We start from the raw sequence: 27047 nt of genomic DNA on the forward strand, positions 1-27047 counted from the left end.
GGGTGGGATGAGCACACGTGGATACCATATTTACAGACCAGACTTCTACTTCAGATTCTATGCCGTTCGGATTATGCAATCTTAGCCAGTCTCCCAACTGATGCTACCTTATATTGGAGGTCAGTGACAGCCACTGCTGCCTTTCGCATTCTTTACCTCATTCAGAACCTTTTCCCTATCATCTCTGCATTGTCAAGGAAACAGCTGGTGTGATCATGATCATTCTGTTCATAGCAGCTGGCTGGCACTGGCTTAATTATTCTATTCCCTAGTTTTAAATTCTTTACACTAATGTGCACAAATTTCATGGAAAAAATTGAAAGGAAAAATAAAACAGCACTTGCTAGAAGTGTAATTTATGCAACAATTAATTTGTTTTTTTTTTATTAATCTCTATCTGTACAAATCACAGAAAAGTAATCTACTAATTTCATTAATTACTCCTTCAATGGGTCATCCATGGGTAAGCATGCCACTTAAAAAGGAACCTTGGGCAACATGCATGATTTTCAAATACGTAACACTGATGTGAAATGGAGCTGTTTCAATAGAAAATCTTGCCCTGAATATAAACTCGATTTCTGACGTAGACAGTTCAAACGCTTTGCACTTTGTAGTGAAACCGTTATACAACAATTTCCTTTTCCCTAGAATAAGCAATTTGTAGCTCTAGGAAGCTTAAATACTACACATTTTAATTTCAATTCTCCTTGCATAAATAAAATTTCCAACAAAACAAATTTCAGTTCAATTATCTATTAGAGAACCTACAAGTTACCTTGAAAACCTCAAACTACCCACTGGTACTAAGTGTAATTTTTTCAAAACTCAGCAACCAGTTCTTAATAATAACCAATGTTGAGGTTCAAGGAGTCAAAGTAGATAGAGAAGCAAAGGCAAAAAAATGGCCATTTATTTATGAAGACATCAAGCATCTCGCTAACCTGAATACAGGCATGTCAAATTACAAATTAGTAACTCAGCGATAAAAAATACTAAATATGAGCCAGTCTATTGCAGCCTTTCGCAACACAATATCCCCAATTTTCACATTATATACAAATTATCTGGTTAAGTATAAATTCCTCACTTGCAAATATACAAATTAGCTGGCAAGTACAAACGATCTTGAAATTCAGCTTCGGAATGTACTTTGTATTCAGACACAGAACCATTTGCTGCTACATAGTCTCATTAGTTCTCGTCTGGGTTCTTCACTTAGAGTTTCAAAAATCAGGAGGCCAAATCAACTTCTTTTCAAACACCCTATGTAGGGGAATGGTGTTTTTTTTTTAAATTTAGAAACACGCTCTTGTACATATTGCGAGTAGGCTGGTTCCATTTACAACTGGGGCAGTTTGTCTACTGGGGTATCAAATTTAAATTCAGCAGGGAAGAGGTCAGCAGCTCGAGGATAGATGAGTCTGTAGGACTGCCTGATTGTGACATCGGCCACGCCGGCAATGTCTCCAATCTCTGGAGGAGAGAGAGAAAAAAAAAGGCACCAATTAGATTCAGAATTCACCGTGAGCTCAGTGAAAATACACACACACCCCCAACCACTGAAGAAACAGGGCAATGAGTAGCCACAAAGCCACATGCCTAGACTTGCGGACACCATCACAGTTTCCAAGAACTTCTACAAAACATCAATTCTAAATGTCAGGCGCTCAGCAGACGAGTTCAAGTGATTTCAAATGGGAAATTAAAAAAAAAGCTGGCATCAGTAAATGCTACATGCAGCTTGGGAACAGAAAATAAGAAAATCAGAACCGTTCTATTCTCTCACTATAATGGTTATGGAACATGAGCTCCGAAAGTGAGATTCTCGCCAACATCTCATTATGCAAACATTAAATATCGATTTCGAAGAACAAAGTTCATGGATTACCAGAGCCCTTTGGCCAATTAGACCAGCATAATTTTGTTGGGGGAAAGAAAACTGGATTAATCTTCAATGCACCAACATTCCCCATTTCCAGGGTCATTTATTTTGCTGGGATGTTAAAGAAAAATTTACGTAGTTATGCATTTCAAATTAGGCCCAATTTAAGATTATTCCTTCTTCACTAGCAGGTTAGTAGACCAAATACCTTTTTGCGTCCTTTTGTCTGCTGAAGCTTGTGATGCCATATAAATAGCTGCTGCAGCTACAGAAATAGGGCTCCTGCCAGGCACCAAGTCCAGTTCCACAGCTTTCCTCGCAATGTGCGTTGCTGCCATTTGTACTTGTTTAGGCAATCCCAAGTTTGAACAGAACCTGGACATAAAATCTCCTGTAGTGATTAGATCCACGCTGGTTTCCAGAGCCTTCAGGATTAACTTGAAGCAACGGCCTATTTCCTTCTTTGAGATCCGGGACACTGCACAAATTTCTAACAGTGAGGGAGGACAACGTTAGAAGCGAAACAAGTAAGGAATCTGAAAGCAAAGACGCCGTTAACACCAGAGATTTGGGCAACGTGGCAGTGTTAAATGATTCTCAGGAAAGATGAAAGTTCGGGTTATTTCAATTAACTGCAATTATCCAAACACTTGGGAGGATGCTGCGATCACTCCACCCAAGCCACTAATTAACTACTGGCAACAAACAAGAGGGTATTATTAACATGGACAGCTTTACTCGGTATTTGATATAAGCACGAGATCTTTATACATTTTGATAAACAGCATTTAAACAACAAGCCTGTGTTACTACACGGTAGCATCACAATGTATTTCTGTGCCATGCATTTTGTGTTTAAATTGATTAGAATAGGAATAACTGCCCCAAATTCATTAAAGCCACTAAAAGATCAAGACCAGAACAAAAACCTACTTGGCATGTCGCCAGCAAATACCCAGCTGACACTAAACATATAATTTTCCACCAGGATTGATAAGGATGGGGGTCCCTTCTCTCTGAAGTGGCAGCCTGCCAGAGTCAGACCAACAACACTGAATTGCTCTGTTTTATATTATTTGTACCTTTGGCTTCATACAGATATTAGATCCTACACAGGAAATCAGATTTATAGTCATCGCCTCTCCTCACCACACTGCTAAAATAAACTGTCTAGCTTACACAGGTACATGCTATAAAGTAACTGGCATACAATGCAGTTAACCAGCCACATTAAAGATCCCAGTGAAGTACAGGTATTATCCTTGTCTGTAATGTCCATATCAAGCGACAATATTCCAAGATATGGCCACATTTGATTAACATATCACTTATCAAGCAGTTTAAAAATCCTGAAAATAAAAAATCAGGAATCCCTCGGCCTTGTTCTAGTTTCTTGGGATGATCTTTAGTTCACATTCCTCGAAATGCAAGCATGTGTCACGGAATGAGAGACATCCATTTAACACTTGCACTGACATCAAGCAAGCTCAGGGTAAATACAATATGAACTTGAAGTGCAGAGTAAAGCTCTCTTATACACTATCCAAATACCATCTAGTCAATTTCCATTTCTAACACAGTAGCAAAGCTGCCAGTAAGTGCTGAATGAAGGAACGTTTTGTTCTGTAGACACATACCTACTGAGTACTGGATCGAGGTGGCTCAAAATGATTTCACTTTAGGGCCCTTACAGAGAACTGACTCCTATCCCATCTCTCTGGATTTAAATCCAGGTCCTAGAGGTGAAAGAACGGTGTTAACTCAGACCACCCACATGCCCTACCGAGCTTTGGCCAGGCGTAGAAAAAGAAAGGAAAGGTAGGTCAATAAAAATCTACTGATTCATTCTTGCTGCCCAGCTTTGCTTGACTAATGAATGATGTGTGTACCTCAGAGAGGTGGCCTGCTGTGCTCAGAGCTGCCTATCCTCATTCTAGAACCCATTGGGCTACAGACAGAACAGGTTTGATGGGCTCTTCCTCTTCCCAAATCCTAAACTATTATAGGAAAAAGCTTAGCCAGGAAAAGGGACAAATTAATACTTCAATTAGCTAACCTCTATTACACCAATTTCAGCCTTGGCTCAGCACCAACACTCTTGCCTCTGCTACTGTGTTGGAAGAGCCACCTTTCAGCTGTGATGTTTAACTGAGACCCAATCTTTCATCTTAGGTAAAAAAAATATTAAAAATGTAAAATATCCCATAGCACTATTCAAAGAAGAGCAGGAGAGCTGACTTGTCCAACAATTATCCTGCACTATAGGTTATCTGGTCACATGCCTGACTGCAGTTTGCAGGATTATACTGTGTGCAAGTTAGCTGCTGCAATTGCCTGTATCACAGGAGTGACTGCACTTCTAAAACGTCAAGGAGGTTAAAATGTAAGTTCTTTCTTTACTTTGAAATTAAATGCTGCAAGTTAGTGTTTCAGTAGACTTCCTGCCATTTAAAAAATTTCTTCAGATGTAAGCAACACAGCCAAAGTCACATTTATTGTCTTTGCCTAGTTTTCCTGAAATTATGTTGAGCTCTCCTGAAAAATTACAGTCCTGGTTATGATCACACCACCACAATGTCGTTGGGCAATAATTTCCAGGATTGTGATCCAGTAACAATGGAGGAATGATAATTATATGTTGAAGTCAAGATAGTGCGTGACTTGGAGAGGTATTTAGAAGGTGGTGGGATCCCTGAAATGTTGCTGTTCTCGCCTTTCTTAGAGGTCAAATAGGAAATACTATCAGTGTATTCTGTAGATAGTATACAATGCAGCCACAATGTGCCAGCAGTGCAAAGGATGGATTTTTGGCTCAGTGATAGGATCACCAACCAAACTACTCAATCCCTGATACTGTTGAACATATGAATCGAGGTTACCGGCTGCACCATTCCAGGCATGTGTATTATACCACAGTCTTGGCTTGAACCTTGTAAATAGTGGTGAGGTTTTGAAGGATCAAGTGGTGACCCAGCCACTACCCTGCTCCTACAGCCAAAGTTGATATGGCTCTGCCAGTTCAGTTTCTGGTCAGTGGTACCCATGATGATCGTGTATTACACAGCAATGGCAGTGGCATTGAAGGTAAAGGGGCGAGCTGAACAGGTTCTCTCTTGTTCAAGATGATTACAGACACTTGCAGCCTGAATACCTGCCGCTTGATAAAGTCAAGCCTGGACATTACCCATGGTCCTGCTGCAAGCAAACATGGACTTCTTTATGACTGGAGGAGTTGTGAATGAGCCTGAACACTGGAATCATCATAGAACAGTCCCACTTATGACCTTATGACAGAGGGAACATCATTAATAAGCAACTGAAGCTGGAAGGGTCAAAAACCCTTCGCTGATCATCTTCAGCTTCTAGCAATCACAAATACCTTCCTTTGCATTGGGTATAGCTCCAGCCACCAGAGTCTTCCCCACTCATCGTGCCATAATCAGTTGGATGCTGCCTTATGTTGAACACATTTCTGCTTACCCCTTCCTCAGCATTCAGCTCGTGTCCATGGCTGGATTAAAGTTGCTAATTGAAACTGTTAACATCAACTTCTATTTATTAACAGCCACTGGAATAATTACTTTGGCCTAAACCAAAAAATGCTATTGACAACAATGTTGTAAAATGAATTTGCTGAAAACAGTGCAATAATTTGGCATTAATTCCAGGTCCTCTTACCTTTGAATGTCCGTGGTACACCTTCTTGTCTACAGGCAATGTACAAACAGGCGGAAGCAATGGCATCATTACTCCTTCCCTTCAGGCTCTTTTGTTCATACACTTGTTTAAATAAATTATTTGTTCGATCCTGGGAAGTGAAAAGGCACGATTTAATTAAGTACAGGCCATTCAATTAGCATCAATATTAAAGTTTTATGTCTTCATTACAATGATTTAATGAAGCAATATCATGATAAAGGCTATATGAACTTACAACTATATTTCTGGGGAGATTTATTCTGTCAGACATATTGCTGATTTCCTTAAATGCATTCATCATTGCTCGGTCAGAGCTACTCATAGTCCTACGGTTTTGATATTTTGCATTCCCAAACTCATCAAAACTTGCTGATCCAGTACCCTATGAAGAAATGCAAAGCAAATAACACCCACAGAAGGAAACACACTATATAAAACACACATAAAAATTATAAGCCGCGCCAATTACTTTGTTACAAATCTCAATGCCAAACCCATTAGATAAGATTTAATACAAATATTGGTCTATGACCTAATAGAAATATACTCTAGACTTATTTTCCCTGCTTCCCTTCAAAAGCACCCTCACAAAAGGCACACTTCTCAAATCAAAGTTACATACACTGGCGCAAAAACAATTCCTACCTTCATATATTAATTTATAAATAATTCCACTTTGCTGTCCAAACCTCAAAATCTCACTTACCAAATTCCCTTTCTTAAAAAAAGTTTATATTTTAAAACTGTTGATTCAGGAATGTCCTTGGTCAGTGTTGAAACAAAGCAGAGTTCCAACTGGAACAATTTCACGCAATTAATTAGATGCAATGTTTTTGTTTTAGCAAGGACCCTCACTACATGAACTTGCATTTAACTAGATGCATCTATAGGTATTCTTTAGAAACGTGTCAACCAGCATCAATAAATTACAATCTATAGTGCAGATCTTTATTAATGTTTACAGAAAAGATGAACATTCAAAAAAAAACTTCAGAAAGTTAACTCCCACATTCCAAAGCACTGTCATATCAGCACAATCCCCAGCAGTTTGTTTAGCTTTCAATCTTTAAAAAAAACCCACCCTATCAGATTAGTTTTCAGAATCTCCTCCACCGCCCCACACCACAGACACAATGTTGCAATGCAAATTTTACAGACGAAAAGGATTGCTCCAATTTACACCAAGGTTTACAGCAAAGAAAAGTAGAGAGGAAACGTGTAAAGCATGCAGAGCAGGACTACACAAGCTATAGGGAAGGTTAGATTTTCTGTCTTTAGTATGGCCCGCTATTTTATGCAGTGCAATGTTCACATAGAAATGGAAAAGGATTTATCTGCACACAAGAGATATTCTGGGCATTGGCACCCAATAAACACCCCATGATCTCTTAAGGAAGCACAGTCATGTTCTGAATTCATGTGGTTCCCTGGGGCGAGAGTAGAAGCGAGGGTACTTATGAGGCGAGCAGACATTAATCAAGAAAATGTGGTATTCAAGGGTCAGGGCAATCGTTTCAATAAAGGCAGCTAAAATCTTTAGCTGAACCTCCCATATTCAGATTACAGTTTTGACTTGAGCTCCTCCCCCACTTGTGGAGAAGACAAGGAACTACCCAAAGTCTCTGCTAGGAATTATTTAAAAAGTGGTCTACCCAAGAGCTACACTCTTGTTGGCAAGTCACAGCATTTTAAGGACTCCGTGGCTTGTACTGGAGGATGACTGTTGAAACATGGAACTGTTGTGATTGAGAAACTTTAAACCTTTTACCAAAAACTGAGCTGTTAAAACAGCCGATGTATAGGACATAAGATTTGAAACTCAAACATGAAACAAGATACTAAGATTTGGTTGTACCTTTTAGTTCAGCTTCAACGAGCAGCCAGGGGGAGGGTGGTGTTGCACAGCAACAGTATAGAATCCCAGACATTTTCAGGGATCCAGCAAATCACCAAACCTTTGATAATGGCCTCGGTAAAGTCCTAGGCAGTTGCACTTTTTTCAAATTCTCTATTCAGAGTAAATCCCTCATCAAATGCTGTTAGAGCTTTCATTCTGAAATTCTAAACAACTAACATATCCACAGAATTTTCCTACTTCCAGTGATTTAACCAAATTTGGCCATACTATTTATACAATGGAAGTGTTAATTGAATCCATTTAATAAAAAGAAAATTCAGCTTGAACTGTTTCCTTCCATGGTTTCCCCAGACATATGTTTGGTCTTTACTTGTTCACAAAAGGTAGGCAACATTGACAATGCTGTAGTTATTGCCCACTCTCGGTTGCCGATTGCTTTACGTCTTAGTGACACGATAGGACATTCTGAGGGTATGCTGCTTCCCAAGACTGCCAATATTGCTGAACTGGCCACTAGGAAGTCAACAATTCCACTATATACAAACTGAGTGTCTTTCAACTTCACTTTATCACAACAATTCAGGTAAGATCAGCAAACCAATTGCCTGGGGAACTTAACGAAATATAGTTGTCTTACCAGTAACAACAACATGCTGCACCACAAGGCAAGATTACAACTGCCCGTGAGACAAGTCAGCCGTAGCAGTGCAAATATGACAACTAGCAGAGGCCTCTCTCTCCCCTGTAACGTAAGCTAAGTATCACTGCGAAAGCACCTTATATAGAATGATTTACCAACCAGTTACTCCTCCCTTCTCTGCAGTGAGTCAGTGACCAGAAAGGTGTCAGGGTCCACATGCTCTGTGCAAGTTATCTGATCTCTGCCAAAGTGATGGTAATAGCACTACAACAGCCTTTAATATCAGTAGATTTGAGGTAACCTATAATCTGTAATTGAGATGTCTCACTATGCTGTATTTACAAAGTGCAACATACTACAATGAAAGAAACTGAACTGTACTGCACTTTATGTAATGCCAAATATTAATTGTTATGTAATGTACTTTTACAAATTTTATGAACAAAATAGGTTTTTGGGAAAAACAAATCACTAGACTCAAGGTGGGGGTTAAAAAAACGAAGAGCTGGGGAGTAATCCGCTAACACGTACTACCTAAATTCAGTTGAGTAAGCGCCACTTAGGTCAGACACAAAGGCACCCCATGCCTGTCAAATTACCTCAAGCATGGGACCAACATTCAGAAAGAAAGAGTAGAAAAAGATGGGGGGCCAGTGGGGAATCTCACATTTTTTCACAAATACAAAGGCCATTCAATTACTGCGTAAACTATTTCATAACATAAGTGGAGATGCAACGGAGGGGTTTTTAAAAAATATATAAAATTCTTTTATGCGCCTATTCTGTTGGTCAAGCCACACTCTTACCTTTCCAATCATAGTTGACAAATCACCACCATTTAGCAGTGGATTCTGGGCATCACCAACTCGAGATGGATCTTTTGTTGCTTTGTCATTGCTAAATGTTCGCCACTCAGAGCCAACATCTATAACTCTATCGCCTGTAGGAAGAGACGGAGATCAAGCTGCATAGGAAAGCCTTATCCAAATCACATGAGACCAACACAAAAGCATCTCTCCAAGAGTCATATTTGATAAATTCTGCTCAAATGAGGTTACTCTTACTGAGCATACACGGAAGTTACATTCCAATATAATTAAAGTCCTTGTCATTAAATTACATGGTGTTATGGAGGACAAAATTGTGGCTGAGATATCCTGCTTCACTCTCCAAGATGACCAAATACCACCTTAGAGCCAGTTCACCATTACCCCTTACATCGTACTAGCCAATTTCATATGGAATGTCAATCACAGAGTCAAGACCAAGTGCAGTTTTCGGATGAACTTAAATAGGAACTGAATACAAAAGTAGGGAGTTTATGCTTCAGTTGTACAGGGCACTAGTCAGGGAGACGTAAATGCGTTAGCAGTTCAGAAAAGGTTTACTAGGCTACTACCAGGAATGGACGGGTTGTCTTATGAGGAAAGATTGGACAGGTTAGGCTTGTATCCACTGGAGTTTAGAAGAGTAAATGGCAACTTGATCGAAAGCTTTAAACTCCTGACAGGGTGGATGTTGAGAAGATGTTTCCTCTTGTGGGAGAATCTAGAACTATTGGTCGCTGTTTAAAAATAAGGGTCGCTTACTTCAGAGATGAGGAGAAAATTTTTCTGAGGGTCATGAGTCTTTGGAACTCTTCCTCAAAAGGCGGTGGAAGCAGAGTCTTTGAATATTTTTAAGGCAGAGCTAGGTAGATTCTTGATTAACAAGGGGATGAGGGGTTATCGGGGTAGGCAGGAATGTGGGGTTGAGGTTACAATCAGATCAGCCATGATCTTATTGAATGGCAGAGCAGGCTTGAAGGGCTGAGTGGCCTACTTGTAATGTTCGTATGTAGGAGGAGTAGGCCATGGCCCCTTGAGCCTGCTCTGCCATTCAATAAGATTATGGCTGATCTTCTACATCAACTCAACTTTGTCACCCTATCCCATATCCCCCAATTCCCTTAGAACCCAAAAAAAAAAGCAGAATTAGAAGCAAAATTATCATTCAGCCAGGTCACGCAGAGGTAATTTCATTCCCATTTAAGTCAAACTCTATCCTTACTTCCGTAGCGCTGCTGTAATTCTACTGGACAGAGGGTGATGTTAAGAGGATGAGATTACATAGGTAGCTCCCATTATAAATTGGGGCACAGGAATTTATAATTAAAATATGAAAATAAGGGGTAGATAACTTCAAATAGAAATTTAAAAAAGGAAAAGTTGACAGGAAGTGATCTCAGACAAAATTTTTAAACAGATATGCAGTCTGTACATTTATGATATTTGCCTTCTGTTTGGATTGGGCTTTTTGCTAGGAAAAAATCAATTCCATTTTGATTGAGTCACCAAGTTGTAACTTATTCTTGCAAATTGCCAACTGAATGAACAACTAATGACACAGAGTCACATAGTTTGATCTTATTCCTGCACCAGTGGTTGTTTTGGGCCAACTTTATCGCCCATTCTTCCTATGGGGAACTTCGCCAAAATGGAGCAGTTGACATTAGGAACCCAGCTAATAGTCAGCTCTAGTCGTTAGCTTGTTAATATTACCTCAAATATTCAGTTTACTTTGGTTTGAAACAGTTGTACTAACAATTAATGATGTACCTTCCTTTTTCACTAATTATTGCAGAACTTTATTGCAGTTAAAGAGTGGGCTTGGTTAGTTCAGATGTGGTTAGAAATATGGACCAATCTTGGTTTAAACCACTCACCAGCATTATAGATAGGTGAGAAATTGGATTAGAGCAGACAGCTCTAATGTATATTGAGTACTGACACAGACATGATGGATCAAATAATCTCAGCCTGTGTCAGAACATCAATACTTCTATAAAATTGACAGATTGTACAGATTGTGTGTCAGACTTACACCAATAGAGAACACAATCCCATTTTACTTCCCCTGCCATGGTGGGTAAGATGGATATTAATCATCAGAAACTCAGTTATGATGCAACAAGAAAGGCAGACAGCCAATTTGTTGAGCAAAGAGAGAGAGAGAGACAGCTAAAGCGAAACACCTCTTTAGGCATATTTGGCAAATTGCGTTCACACAAATGCATTCACTTATATGCAGTAGAGACTGGAATAGGATGGGACAATGTTCAAAGAAATTCAGTTACCAATTACTTACACAAGAGCCAAACATGCGTAATCATTCTGGAATCTCCCCCCCACCCCCAACTTTATTCTTTCATGGGGTGTGGATGTCACTGGTAAGGCCAGCATTTGTTGCCCATCCCTAATTGCCCTTGAGGTTGAGCCACTGCAGTCCAGGTGATAATTTTAACATCTTCAACTCGAGATTAAAAAGAAAGCAATCTTGGGGACAATATTTTGGCAGCATTGATTACAAAACTTTAGTTCGCACACAAGCATCTCCAAAATGAAGGTTTCAGCTCCAGGATAAACAAAACTGCAAAAGCAGCAACAGTAGGAAAAAGATCAGATAATGCACATAAAACAGGGTTTTGACTCAAACATCCTTGAAAAATCTAGCCAAACATTATAAAAGCAAATTATACCAGCAACCTCAGAAAATATAGCATTTTAGGAATTATAATTTAATTAAATTAGATCAAATGCTGGCAATATATTCACAATTGCCAATACACAACTTGTGAATATATTGCCAGCATTTGATCTAACCTAAATTGCCAATACACAACTTTAGATCCAACAGAACAAAGTATATACATTAGATAGTTAGTCCAAGCGTGAGGTTTTCTCAACTCCTTTCACTATTTTATATAAATTCCCCGCCAATTGTCAAGAAACTAAACATTATAAACAGATTACCATTCAAAACTGTAAAATTGACATTTATCAACGATACATATATAAACTATTAGTTTTTTCAAAATGAAAATTTTAAGTCTGTAAATTCTCAATAATAAAAGGCTCGTGTACACCCCAACAAGGTGTACAGGAAAGCACATGAACAGTCCAAATCTCAGGTGGAAATTCTTCATAACATGTCCAAATCTAATCTTTTGATTATCCTTCATAATTGCTATCGTATTCATCGTCACCCATGAAACTACACTGTGATTGGAGAGCAGGACTTGTTGAGTGTTAGGAGAGGGGCAAAGTTTTGAATGAAGCCAGCTTTGAGGGTGGAATATGAGAGGCTGGAAACCCAAACATCGGAACAGTCAAGTCTATAGATGTCAAGGGCATGGATGAGGGCTTCAGTACAAGACTTGAGGCAGAATGGCGACACGCGGTTGGAAGCTCACTTCAGGGTTAAATATGACAACCAAGGTTGCAAACGGTCTGGTTCAGCCTCAGGCAGTGGCCGGGGAAAGAGATGGAGTCAGTGGCTAGGGAATAGGGTGTGGTGGGAGCTGAAGACAGTGGCTTCAGTCTTGTCAATATTTAGCTAAAGCAAATTCCTGCAGTGAGATAAATCAGGGATAGGAGAAGGGTTGAAAGGAGTGATGGTGAGACAGAGCTGGATGCTGTCAGCTCACGAGGAATCTGATGATGGATGTTTGGATGATGTTACTGAAAAACAGGGGGGAAGAAGGATAGATTCTTATGGAATTCCAGCGGTAACCGCCTGGAAACCAGAAACCACTGCAGCTAATTGTCTCCGAAACAAGGGGCATAATATTTTTACTGGGAATCAAATAGCAGAAATCAGAAGTGTGCAAGAGGTGTGCAAGCAATAAATATGGAAAGAAAGCTGTGGATAAAGTGATATTAAATTTGCTATGCACGTATAGCACATGCCTGGGTTTGTACCTATCAGTAAAATAGTGAGCTCCATGCAAAAACATCATTACCAATTTAAAAATCTCTGCAGTGTGATAACTCAGGGATAGGAGAGGGGCTGAAAGGGGTGATGGTGAGGCAGAGCTCAATTTCTCAAATGAAGCAGTGTGCATTATATGCAAATATGACATTACAACATCAGGGATGTTAAGGGGATAGCGCAGCCCTGCAACACTTGGACAAAAAAAATGCATCTGTGGATCACTGACAATGGTCTAGATAATTCCAAGGCCACAAACAAATCAGGGTAGGAACTTGGCTGCTGGTCAAAAGATGAGATGCAGTTTAGACACATACACCCTAGTCTGCAAGTATAAATAGCAATGTATCATAGGCGATTGGCAATGAACAAACAAGTACTACACACTCTAGGGCATAGTTTCTTTTTAAATGAAAAAGAAAGGAACCGATTGTTATTTTAGATAAGTTTTCATTTATATAAAGCAGTCTCAATCTCAAACAGTAATCAATGCAGTGTGATATTATACAGAAATAATAGGTGCATACACATACATTTTATATATAATACACAGATCGGTGTAAGTAATGGAAACACTTCTCTTTTTACCTACTACCAGCCCACATTCAGGGCAGATCATGTCACCAGCACGGTAATCTTCTACCAATATGGCATCTGGATGGTTTGGACATTGCACTCTGGGCAATGGATCCCAACTAAAACAGAAAAATAAATCAGAAGACTTTTAAAATAAAGAACTTCAATATTTACCATACATTGTTCCTGCAAATGTCAGTGTTTATAAAGTCAAAATTACTCTGGTCTGCTATTTCTCATCAACTTGCTTCCCCTCAGCCACATCAGGCTCCACAATGTGCTGATGACACTCAACTCTATTTACCACCAGCCCTCTTGGCCCCACCATGGTGTCTGATCTGTCAGATTGCTTGTCTGACATCCAGCACTGGATGGGCAGAAATTTCCTCCAATTAAATAGTGGCAAGGCCAAAACCATTGCCTTTGGTTCCCACCACAAAATCCATGCCCTAGTAACCAACTCCACTCATTTCCCTGGATGGCAATGAGGCTGAACCAAACTACTCTCAAACTTAGTATCTTAATTAACCCTCAAATGAATTTTCGATCACATATCCATGATCACCAAGACAACTCACTTCTATTTCCATAATTGCCTGACTTCACCCTGCCTCAGCTTAGCTGCTGAAGCCCTCATCCCTTTTAGAGAGGAAGTGGTGGCATAGTGGTCTTGTCACTGGACTAGTGTTCTAAAGGCCCAGGGTAATGCTCTGGGGGCCTGGGTTCAAATCCCACCATGGCATATGGTGAAATATGAATACAATAAAAATCGAATTAGAAGTCTGAGTCTGCCGATTGTTGTAAAAACCCATCTGGTTCACTAATGAAGAGAATCTGCTGTCCTTAGCTGGTCTGGCCTACATGTGACTCCAGACCCACAGCAATGTGGTTGATTCTTAAATGCTCTCCGAACAAGAGCAATTAGGGATGGGCAATAAAGGCTGGCCTAACCAGTGACACCCACATCCCATGAACAAATAAAAAAAATCCAAGCCTTGTTACATTTAAACTACCTAAACTTTAAAACAACATTTAAACCTTAGTTCATCCTCTGTAAACGTGAGTCATCCAAAACTCTGCTGCCCATATCTTGATTTGCACCGAGTTCGGTTCACCCATCAACCTTGTACTCGCTTACCTATATTGGCTTCTGGTCCGACAAAGCCTTGATTTTAAAATTCCTACTCTTCTAGGTCTACTTACATTACAATAGCCTAAGCCTGTGTTAGCTATCATCTAAAGTAAATAAAATGGCTAGAAAAGTAAGATGTACTACTGAATAATAAGTACAGGGTCCCTGTAATAAGTTTCTTTTTGACATATTCACCACAAAAATCTCAAGGCAAACAGTGCAGACAAACAACAAGGCTTCCTGTGCTAAAAGTCGATGAGGTTCTTGGACGTGTTCGATTTTCATATTTATGGGTAAAGGATACTCCACCTGTTCTTTACTGCCCAGCAGGTCCAAAAATGAACTACCCCTGAAGTATTCACTTTGCAATTACTGACACTGCCACATTTGACTGGTTTGAGGGCGAGATTTTGGCATGCGCCCATCATATTCCAGCGTTCGATTTTCAGAATATATATAAAAAAACCACTCCACTGACAAACTGGCTCGTTGAAAACCAAGTTTTATCACAATCCTAAATTGTGGGACACAAACTAAAAATATTAAGCCAGGTCTAGAAATAATAACACACATTTTAAACTTCACCATTTACGTAAACAGTATGTTTGGGAACACATCATTCTGTTCAGAGTACTTTTTTTTTATTGCTGGAAAATCATGCAGATAAAAATATTCAACTTAAAATTGGTGCTGTTTACTGATGAATCTATAACATTTTAGCAGCTATTTCATTTCCCTTTATCACAGTGCCATTAGTCAAACTATAAGATCCATCAACTCCAGAGACAGAAATGGAACAAACTGAAGGTAAATTGAATTGCAAATATAGTGCGTCATATTATTGTGTCAATATCAAGAATGCATGTGTGATGCAGTCAACTAGACTGGTATATCCTGCCTTGGATGCATATGTTAATTCTTCACAATTACACATTTTAAAATAATAGCAGATAACATTGTGGGCATAGGTGGAGTATGATAACAGACCAATTTATCTAGAACTATTAACCTCTTGAAATATATTTGTGTATATTTAATACAATACAGTATAACGTGTGAAGTGCATGTCTGAATGACACTTCAAAAATGCACCATATCTTATATAGTCAAATGGCTCATTAAAGAAATATTGCTACTGAGCAGAATACTCCCGTCTGCAACACGGGTCAGAAGCATGCCAGATACAAACTTAACCAATGTGAATTCAAGCTTTTTTAAATGCTGCAAATACTCAAGAGCCTGGCACTATCTGTGGAGGGAGAAACGGGCTTAAGGTTTCGAGTCAATGACCTTTCGGCCGAACTCTCTCTGCTTTTGTTCTAGTTCTGACAGTGTTATCACTTGGAAACATTAACCGTACCTTTCTCCAGTACCTCTAAGTCAGCGTGCATTTCAGTATTTTGTTTTATTTGAGAGTCTAATGCTTGATCAAATCCTTTATCATATATACACCAACTCATATTGGAAGTCAATCAAAATTTGTGATAGCAGGTCCATCATCTTTTAGTGCGACCTTCTGGTCAAATATAAAGGCAAATGTGCGTACTATGCTATATAGTTTTTCTTCTTTCACAGGATGTAGGCATCGCTGACTAGGCCAGCATTTATTGCCCTTGAGAAAGTGGTGGTGAGCTGCCTTAAACCACTGCAGTCCATGTGGTCCAGGAACACCTACAGTGCTGTTAGGGGGGGATTTCCAGGATTCTGACCCAGTGACAGTGAAGGAACAGCAATAGTGTTCCAAGTCAGGACAGTGTGGCTTGGAGAACTTGCAGGTGGTGGTGTTCTTATGCATCTGCTGCTCTTGTCCTTCTAGGTGGTAAAGGTCATGGATTTAGAAGGTTCTGGTGAAGGAGGCTTGGTTAGTTACTGCAATGCATCTTGTGGATGGTACACACTGCTGCCACTGTGCGTCAGTGGTGGAGAAAGTGAATATTGAAGGTGGTGGAAGGGGTGCCAATGAAGCAGGCTGCTTTGTCCTGGATGGTGTCAAGCTTCTTGAGTGTTGTTGGAGCTGCACTCAACCAGGCAAGTGAAGACTATTTCATCACACTCCTGATTTGAGACTTGTAGATGGTAAACAGGCTTTGGGGAGTCAGAAGCTGAGTTAAGAAAGCAATTTCAAGGTTATAATAGCTAGCATGAGATATAAGCAGTGGTGTTTGTGTAAATATGGTCTGAATGCTATATTATCAATTATTATTGAACTTGGTTTGAGGGAGCTTTTTGCAAACATACACACATGGATCCCTTGTCCTAAAAACATTAGGAAAATTCAAACACAATAATCTGATACTCATTTAAGGGAGAGGTAATTCTTTCATGTTCTTATCTACTGGATTGTTAACCAAAATGATAGCAGCGTTTTAGAAAATTACTGAAAAGTCGGGCCATTCAGGCTGTCTTAATTCATCAGCCAGAGAAATACTAAATTGCCATCTCCGCTTTAAAATTCTTAAAAAAGATTCCAGGGGTTTTACCTCCATTACATAAAACTACCAGGAAGAGGTAATCTATTGATCACTGGGTGAAGTAAATACTGATCATCAATTCTAAGTTTACCTTCTAGTTGCATGAGTTTGTGCCCCTTTGCTTAACTCTTAATTAAAAGTAACATTCAATTAGCTTCCTGCAAGGACTCCATCAGATTCTCCCAGGCTCCCTGACACCATTGCATCGATCTTGATGATGCTACCTTCCACCAAGGTGCTTCCAATATGTCTTCCTTTTTCCTGTATCGAGGGTTCCCCCCACTTGTGGTTGACAGGGTCTTCAACCATGTTGACCCATTTCCTGCACATCTGCCCTCACCCCTTCCTCTGTCTCCCAGAACCACAATAGGGATCCCCTTGTCCTCACTCTCCACCCAACCAGCCGCCATGTTCAAAGGATCATTCTCTGCCATCTCCAGCATGATACCACCACCAACCACATCTTCCCCTCACCGTCAGCATTCCCTCTGTGACACCCTGGTCCACTCTTCTATCCTCCCAACACCTCATCCCCTTCCTACTGGCAGTTTGCATCTTGTTTTCATGTTTTTGCTTTCTGAGCTGACCTTCATTCTGCTATTAACACCTAATGCTTTGCTTCTTTACTACTACCATTACCAATCCCTTTACCTTTTGTTCCAGGACATCTTTAGTATTTAATCTCCCCCGGCCTCTAACCTTTCCCTGACCTTCCCTTTTGTTTCATTTGACACCCCCCTCCAACTTTTCAGTATAAAGCCCATCACATCATACAGGACTTGAAATGGTAATTGTTTCTCTCTCTCCACAGACCTGCTGAGTTTTTCCAGCACTTTTGTTTGTATTTCAAATCTCTAGCACCCTCAGTATTTTGCTTCTATTCTCTTAGCTTAAAGATCACTCTTTAGCAACCTCTTTTCCTGACTGAAAAGCACAAATTTCTTTAGTTTTTCCTCATATTTTGGACCTTTTTGCACTAGGAATCAATTCACGGCTGTTCTCTTCTGTGCCCCCAGCAACGCAAGCTGGACGAACCACTCAGAACTGTGCTCAGAACAGAGGACCATACGTTTTGATCATAACATCCTGCCTTCTATTCTACTGTTTGACTAAATATTTAAACAATCTAATTTTTTAAAAACTCCTGCTCTGCAATGGTTGCACATGTTGAACAGTTTAACAAAGTTCCTGCATCAATTTCTCTCACTTCATCATTAGCTATTTTTAACAAGTCCTGTTGTAGTCAGGTTTGGCTTCTCATTTTTAGGCCTGCTTCCCTAAAAAACCTAATTGAACCTGAGTTGATGGCAATGGTAGAGGGATATGTCAGTCTATGAGGTTATAGCGTTTGGTTGAATACAATTCTTCTCATGTCCTACAGCGCCTCATGGGTGCCCAGTTTTGAGCTGCTAGCTTTGTTCTGAATCTATCCCATGTGAGGGCAAGTTCAAGGAGGTTTCCCCTCTAGTTGGTGTTCCAGCTTTGGGCAGAGTCTGGCAGCTAAGTCCTCCAGCACTTGGCCAGCTCTGTCAGTAGTGGTGCTACCAAGCCACTAATGGCGGCGCTGAAGACCCCTACCCAGTATAAATTCTGTGCCCTTGCTACCCTCAAGAGCTTCTCCCAAGTGATGGTCAAGATGGAGGACGACAGAGTAATCAGCTGGGGGAGGACAGTAGGGGGCTTCCTTGCCCATGATCAACCTGATGTCAATGAGACTTCGTTGGGTCCAGAGTCCATGTTGAGGACTCCCAGGGCCACTCCTCCTAACTGTATACCATTGCACCACCACCTCTGGGGGGGTGCATCCTGCTGGTGAGACAGAACATACCCAGAGACGGTGAAGGTGGAGTCTGGGACACTCACTGGCTATAAGGTATAATTCAACGACTGTGTCAGGCTATCGACTGACTAGTCTGTGGGACAGCTCTCTCAATTTTGGCACAATTCCCCAGGCATCAGTGAGAAGTTTGCAGGGTCGAGTGGACAGGGTGTGCCTTCGTTGTTTCCGGTCCCATGGTTGCTGTGTGGTAGCCTGTCCAGTTTGATTCTTGTATGACTTTTCTGGACTGGTTTGAGGCAATAGAGTAGTTTGCTAGGCCAGTTCAGAGGGCAGTCAAGAATCAAGCACATTGCTGTGGGTTTGGAGTCGTGTGTAGGTTGGACTGGTTAAGGACAGTAGATTTCCTCCCCTGAATAATACCAGTGAAGCAGAAGGGTTTTGGAAGGAAAGGAAAGTTAAAAGAAGAGAAAAAGACTCAACCTTGCTCCAAAAAATGTGACATTTGCACATCAGCTCCTGATTGGGGTCCATATAAAAGATATACTTGCCATGGGGAGTGCAGCAAAGGTTCACCTAACCGATTCCTGGGGTGGCAAGATTGACGTAAGAGGAGAGATTGGCCCAACTCGGCCCATATTCACTGGCGTTTAGAAGAGTGAGAGGGGATCTCACTGAAACGTATAAAATTTTGACAGGGTTGGGCAGACTGGATGCAGGGATTGCCTCTGGCTGGGCGGGGGGGTCTTGAACAAGGGGTCACAACCTCAGGATACGAGGTAGGCCATTTAGGACTCAGGTGAGGAGAAACTTCTTCACTCAGAGAGTAGTGAACCTGTGGAATTCTCTACCACAGATGGCTGTGGAGGCCAAGTCACTGAATACACTTGAGGAAATAGATTTCTAGATTCTAAAGGCATCAAGGGGTATGGGGAGAGAGCGGGAGTATAGCATTGAGATAGAGGATCAGCCATGATCATATTGAATGGCAAAGCAGGCTCGAAGGACCGAATGACCTACTCCTACTTCTATTTTCTACGTTTCTCTATTTGGAACATTAAGATGGATGAAGGAACTAGACTTATTCTACAGGAGCCCCTAACTGCACGTTACTTCTTACTACGCCTGAAGATTTGACACAAAATTTCCTGCCCAATTTGTAAGCAATCCACTGTTCTGTTATACTCCCACAATAACTTCAGTGAGAGTTCTCCAGAACTCAGATATACTGGCTTCCAGCCTTATGTTGATATTTCCCCAATATCACACACATGAAATGAGTAAGGAGGAGTTGGGTAAATTGAAACAAGGACCATCAGTCACCATTTCTCAATGTTGTTTAATAGTTTCGGATTGAGAGATTTCACAAATGTTTGCAGTTTGTCTTTCATTTTGAGGAAGAGTAGAGGAGTTCTCCCTGGTGTCCTGGCCTTTATCCCACAATCAATACCACAAAGAGATTGTCTGGTGGTAATCATATTGCTGCTTGTGGGAGCTTGCTATGCACATAATGGCTGCCATGTTTCCTACACTATAATTGACTACATTTCAAAAAGTCCTTAATTGGCTGTAAAGCACTTTGGGTTGTCGTGAAAGGGGCTAAATAAAAGCAATTTTTTTTTTGCCAGGAATATGGTTCACATAATGACTAGGAAGATTACAGAAAGCACACAAGGGAATTGAAAAAGTCAATACAGGTGGAATAGAGAGATTATGCAAAAAGATTAACAAGCAACATTAAGTTGAGGCCTAAAACATTTTACAAACAAAGTTTTAGCAGTTTCCTAGGGCCTAGAGACAGAGGACATAGCTGAAGTATTAAATGAGTACTTTGCATCTGTCTTCACAAAGGAAGCAGAGGAAGGTTATACCAAAAGATAGAGGTTATAGGCAAGACAGTACTAGGGAAAACATACTAAAAAATTAGCATTACTGTTAAAAGTTGGAAAGCCACCTGGTCCAGGTAGAATGTGTCCTAGATTGCTGAAAGAAGGTAGAATTAGCAGAGACATTGGTCACAATCTCTCAATCCTCATTGGATACAGAAGTGCCAGAACTGGAAGGTTGTTAACATTATACTACTATTCAGAAACAGCAGAAGGTTAAACTAGGAAACTACAAACCAGCCAGCCTAACATGGGTGGTTATTTGGAAACAGTTATAATGGGACAAAATAAACTTTAATGAGGAGAGGTATGGGTTAATCAAGCAGAGCCAGCACAGATTTGTTAAAGGCAAATCGTGTCTAACTAACATGTTTAAATTGTTTGATGAGGTTAACAGGGAAGGTTGACAAAGGTAGTGCAGTAGATTTACATATAGACTTTCAGACGACATTCGAAAAAGAGCCACATGGGAGGCCTAAGAAGATGGAAGCTCACGGAATTAATGGAAAAGTGGCAGCATGGATACAAAATTGAATCAGTGGCATAAAGCAAAGGGTAGTGGTGGATGGACATTTCTCAGATGGGGAGGTTTGCAGGTGGCATTCATCAAGGGTCAGTTTTGGGTCCTTTACTCATTCTGATTTCCATAAACAATGTGGACTCATACATAGGGAGCAGCATTATAAAATTTGCAGGTGATAGAAAACTTGGCAAAGTAGTAGATCATGAAGAATACAGTTACCAATTTCAGGAAAACAGACAAGATGCGAAACGGGTAGAAGCTTGGCCGATTGAGTTCAATGCAACGAATGTGAACTGATGCATACCGAGGTGGACTAATAATGAGACACTAAATGGCAAGATCTTGAAAAGCGTCAGTGATGAGACACATCGTGGTGCCCATGTACACTATCCCTTAAAAGATGGCTGAAAGGCTACTTGGGCTTATCAATGAAGGAATAGAATATAAAAAGCAGAGATCCATCTTGCAATTTATAAATTACTGGCTAGGCCTCAGCTGGAGTAGGGTGGACAATTCTGGGCCCTATACTTCAGGAAAGGCATTTAAGGCTTTAGAAAGAGAGGAGGTTTACTAGGGATGAGGGACTTCAGTTACAAGAAGTTGGAAAAGTTAGGATGATTCTCCTTGGAACAGAGGTGGTTAAGATTTCAAGAGGTTTTGATACTTCAGCTAGAGAAAGGTTATTTCCTCTGGTGAGTGGGTCAATAACTAGAGGTCACCAATTCAAAATTATTGGCATTGAGCATGGAGGGGAGATGAGGAGAATTTTTTTCACTCTTTTGTCAGGATCTGGAACACTAGCTGCAAAAGTGCACAAGTTGATTCTATAAATAACTTTAAAAGTGGTCTGTACAGGGACTTGAAGATAAGGAGCTTACAGGGTTACAGACAAAAATGGCAGGAATGTGGGACTAAGCACAACTGCCCTATCAAAGAGCCATCACTGGCATGATGGGCCAAGGTGGTCTCCTTCTGTGCTACAGGTTTCTATGATTCAGTATGCATTGTTCAGTTCTTTTCTTATATGGATTACTTTACACTGTTGTCTTTCCCACTTATATATTTGTCCAACTCATCCTGTAATTTAAGATGACTCCTCCGACGCCACTTGATTGGTATCGCAAATTCGCAGCATGCCTGAATCAAAGTCATTTAAGTGAATTAGACACTGTAGTGGCCCCAGCCCCAGCCCCAGCCCCAAGGGATCCAATTCAGTACTTCCCCCACTGACAGGTGCCTCTCGAGTATTCAAATGTTTTCTAGCCTTCATGGTCATTGACAATCAAAGTTAATGCCATTACCATGCTCCTATAGACCTTAGATTAAAAACTGCACATTTGCTGTAGAGGTATCAGCCCTAAAATATATTACAGGAAGTGTGTTCATTTTTAAAACTTGCTTTGCATTACACCAGTGTCCAAAGCAAGAGTACATCAGCTGTATTCAATTGGACATGGGACTGTAAGAATTTGATAGAGGACACAACAAAAAAACATTAAACTGCACAACTGAGCATAAATACACAATTTACCAATTGCAGGCTTTTGAGTATTATTGTTGTCTCTACCATAAGAATCATATTAGCACAATACAGAGATGTTAAGAATAGGGTTTTCCCCAAGTGAAATAAGCAAGCTCAGCACACGCTGGAGGTTAAACCTGGGTAATTTCTGATTGGTTGGGCTGAAGTGAACCCTCGGGAGAATATCATTGCAACACACTAGTACATTATGACTAATCATTATTGCTAATCAAATGAGGATATTCTAAGCAGAGTTGAGGTCTTCTCCTGGAGGGAACAGCACAAGTTTTAGATTCTGCCACAAGTGGTGCCATTCGCTTCATATCTACCCTCTATCAGCTCATTTATGTATTCTCCATTCTAAAAGAGCCCCAATGAGTTCAATCGTTCCCGATGGCTGTAATCAGAGATATAATTGCTGCTTTATATCCTGTAGATTGTCCAACGCTGCACCCAATATACAACCCGAGCCCTGCGAATGGTAGAAATGTTGGAGGATAAGGGAGTAAGCCACCCATGATCAAAAAGCTCAACACTCCTTGCAAAGTACCCAGCCTCATTCTAAACTAGCCATGATGCTGATGTGGCCTCTAAACTCAGTGGTAACCTCCCAAGCTGTTGATGGTTGGGAACTTAGCAATGGTGATCCCACTGAAGATCTTGGCTCTTGTTGGAGATTGCCATTGGCTGGCACTTGTGGTACAAATATTATTTGCTTCTTGCCAGCCCAAGCTACAAAAAAGGACAGGAAAAGTAGTCCATCTAGCCTTACACACATCACTAATATCATCTACATCAAATCCCCAAACAAAAATAAAAACTTCAAAGTTCTCTAAACCCTTGCAGGCAACCAAATACGCTCCAGAAAACTACAACCACTCTATCAACCTAGCTAACTGTCTTCTATAATGTGCAATGTCTTCCGCTTGCAGGAACTACCCCATCTCTCTTCCGAATATTCACAATATACACATGTAGCCAGGAGCTCCAGCAGCAATGCCTGAGGGCCATGAGTCAGACCATGACCATCAGCCTTTGGGTTCAGTACAATATGGTCTCCCCACCTGACCACCCCCCCTCCCCAGTGTAACTAGGGATCCTGGGTGCCATACTAAATGTTGGGAGCAACTACATTCACATCCCCTCAAGCATTCCACTTTTGATTCTATATCTGTAGAAACATGAAACAAGCGCCAAAAGTTTCTATCATTAAAAAAAAAACCAAATGTTGCAGCCAAGCTTGAAAAGCATAAAAGCCTGCCTTTTTTTGGCACTTCATCACCATTCCTAACTGATTAAAGGATATGCAGTTTTGAGACTTTAAACTTCAGTGTGATACATTAATATATGAATCCATAAGGGATTAGAGAGAGCAGATCCTGCTAAAGCCAGATGAAAGTGCATGATGCACTTTTGCGAAAAGTGCATGATGCAAAAATCAGGCACCTATATCAGTATATCATCTGTGATATTTTCCTAAACAAAAACAGAATTACCTGGAAAAACTCAGCAGGTCTGGCAGCATCGGTGGAGAAGAAATCAGTTAACGTTTCGAGCCTTCACGGCCCTTCGGCAGAACTGAAGCATAGTTAGGAGAAAGGAGAAATATAAGCTGGTTTAAGGTGGGGGGGGCGGGGGGAGAGAGAAGTTGAGGGTGTGGTGATTGTGGAGATAAGCAAGCAGTGATAGGAGCAGATAATCAAAAGATGTCACGGACAAAAGGATCAAAGAGGTGTTGAAGGTGGTGATATTTGTCTAAGAAAAGTGCTAATTAAGAGTGCTAATATCACCACCTTCAACACCTCTTTGATCCTTTTGTCCGTGACATCTTTTGATTATCTGCTCCTATCACTGCTTGCTTATCTCCACAATCACCACACCCTCAACTTCTCTCTCCCCCCGCCCCCCCACCTTAAACCAGCTTATATTTCTCCTTTCTCCTAACTATGCTTCAGTTCTGCCGAAGGGCCGTGAAGGCTCGAAACGTTAACTGATTTCTTCTCCACCGATGCTGCCAGACCTGCTGAGTTTTTCCAGGTAATTCTGTTTTTGTTTTGGATTTCCAGCATCCGCAGTAGCTTTTAGCTTTTTGTTTTTATCTCTGTGATATTTTCCTGCCTAACAGATACAGCATACAAAACAGGTGCACATCAAACTCAAAATTACGGCTTAAAAACTGCATTAAAAGTGACAATATGACTTCACAATGTCATGACTGCAAGTCCTCTCCCCACAGCTTTCTCATGTCACCCTTGTTACCTGCTTTCATTGCACCCAACACCAGAATAAACTGATATTTATTTTTTCTTTATTCTTTCATGGGATGTGGGTGTCACTGGCAAGGCCAGCATTTGTTTCCCATTTCTAATTGCCCTTGACTTGAGTGGCTTGCTTCACAGGGCAGTTAAGAGTCAACCACATTTTTGTGGATCTGGAGTCACATGTGGCCAGACCAGGTAAGGATGGCAGATTTCCTTCCCTAAAGGACATCAGTGAACCAGATGGGTTTTTACAACAGTCAACAACGGTTTCATGGTTATTGAGGCTAGCTTTCTATTCCAATTTTTTTTTTTAAAAATCGCATCTAAGTTCCAGCAGCTGCCATGGTAGGATGTGAACCTATGCCCCCAGAGTATTATCACTAGGCCACTGTCTCCTCATTATTTGTTCAATGGATTGCGAGCATTGCTGGCAAAGCCAGCATTTACTGCACATTGCTAATCGCCCCTTTTAAGGTGGCATTGAGCCATCTTCTTGAACGGCTGCAGTCCCTGCGGTGGTAGGAACACCAACAGCGCTGTTAGGGAGGGAGTTCCAGGGTTTTAACCCAGGGACAGTGAAGGATCGGTGATGTATTTCCAAGTCAGGATGGCGTGTGTGGGGGGGTGTGTGTGTGTGTGTGGGAGGGGGGAACACGATACAGGATTAGGTTGCAAATAAATGCTGCAAAGTAGCTCAAATAAAACTGGCTTCAATGCCAAGGAGGAAATAAATTCCAGAAAGGCGGGGGGGGGGGGGGGGGGGGGTGGATGGAGAGAGAGAAAGAAAGGAATAATTTGGAGAAGGTTCACAATGCCAAGTTTGCGAGCTGGGCTTTTGCACGAGTGGCACTGATCAGCCCTGTGGAAAGGGGTCTCCAAACCTTTGCCCGCTCCGCCCGGGATAGCGGCATTGGCCGCTGAGGGAATCGAGGCAAGAAGGGGCAGCAGCTGCAGCGGCGGCGGCGCATGGGTTCGGGTGGAGAGTAGGGGGTGAGAGAAAGAGGGAGGAGGATGAGGATGATGCCGGCGGCGGGCTCCCCCCTCCACCCTGCGCTCCCCTCGACTGATTACTCCTCACCCCCCAACATCCTCCCCAACGGGCCGGCAGCCTCCCTGCGCATGCGTACTGGGGGGGTTTTGGGGGGGGGGGGGGGGGCTCGCGCGCCCCCAGCCGGCCCACGGACTGGAGCCGCTGGCCCGAGCCCCCCCAACCCGCCGCGCGCCTCCTCTGGAAACTCCCTGACTACCGCCTGCCTGCCTTCCTCCCTCACACTCCCTCCCTCCCTCCCTCACTCACTCACTCACTCACTCGACGATCGCTATCCCCCTAAATCAAGGCGAAGTCGGTAGATACGTTATTATTGTAGTGATCTTCTCCTCCGAGGTGAGGAGGAGGGGGAGAAGGACGAGGAGCCGACGCAACTCATCGTAATTATTAAAGCAACCGCCGCCGCCGCCACTTACCGACTACCAGACGCCATCTTGTCCGTGGTAAGTCAGCGTCCCGCCGCGCCTGCGGCCTCCTTTTATAAACGCGCGACGTCACGTGACGCGCGAGCCCGGAAGCATCCCAGTGACTGAACGGGGATCGTAGTCGTCGCGGCGGCGTCGGCGTCGTGGGAGGAGGGGCAGGGGAGGGACAGTCATTGTTTTTTTATTCTCTCTCTCCACCTTCCCTGCAAATAGTTGTCGTCGTACGTGCGGGCGATCTGAGCACAAGTTCCTTTGGATGAAACTCAGGTTTCGGTTTCGTGCAATCCAACAATTAAGGGGAAATAGAAAGATCCGCATTGACACCCACAGCGCCTTTCACCACCGTCGCCCGCCTCAAAGGCGCTTTACAGCCAGTGAAGTACTTCCTTGAAGTGTGATGACTGTTGTAACAAAGGAAACCAATTTGTGCACAGCAAGCTCCCCCCCCCCCCACCCCGCACACTGCAATGTGTTAATAACCAGATGATCTGTTTTTTTTTGTGCATTGAGGAATGTGGGTCAGGGAGAACTCACCTGCTCTCCAGAATATTGTCATGGCAATCTCGTATATCCACCTGAGAGGGCAGGCGGGGGT

The 27047-nt window shown here is 41.7% G+C and overlaps 1 protein-coding gene across 1 annotated transcript; it reads right to left on the reverse strand.

Moving 5' to 3' along the window:
• Positions 1–883: 883 nt before the first annotated feature.
• gtf2b (general transcription factor IIB) lies at positions 884–26814 on the reverse strand. The gene is made up of 7 exons (XM_078560763.1): positions 26444–26814; positions 13420–13526; positions 8889–9022; positions 5820–5966; positions 5564–5693; positions 2094–2375; positions 884–1476 (listed from the first exon to the last, which is right to left on the reverse strand). The coding sequence occupies exons 1-7, from the start codon at positions 26458–26460 to the stop codon at positions 1343–1345; spliced, it is 951 nt and encodes a 316-aa protein (XP_078416889.1). The 5' UTR covers positions 26461–26814; the 3' UTR covers positions 884–1342.
• Between the last annotated feature and the right edge of the window lie 233 nt (positions 26815–27047).

Source organism: Cetorhinus maximus, chromosome 17 (genome assembly GCF_964194155.1).
Source record: "Cetorhinus maximus chromosome 17, sCetMax3.hap1.1, whole genome shotgun sequence".
Taxonomy (NCBI): domain Eukaryota; kingdom Metazoa; phylum Chordata; class Chondrichthyes; order Lamniformes; family Cetorhinidae; genus Cetorhinus; species Cetorhinus maximus.

What these genes read in the sequence shown, in the direction of transcription:
- gtf2b (XM_078560763.1), bottom strand. An exon ending in ATCTCCCCAGAAATATAGTT is followed by an intron (nt 5,694 to 5,819) that starts GTAAGTTCATAT and finishes TTCACTTCCCAG; the next exon opens with GATCGAACAAATAATTTATT. An exon ending in AGACAAAAGGACGCAAAAAG is followed by an intron (nt 1,477 to 2,093) that starts GTATTTGGTCTA and finishes TCTCTCCTCCAG; the next exon opens with AGATTGGAGACATTGCCGGC.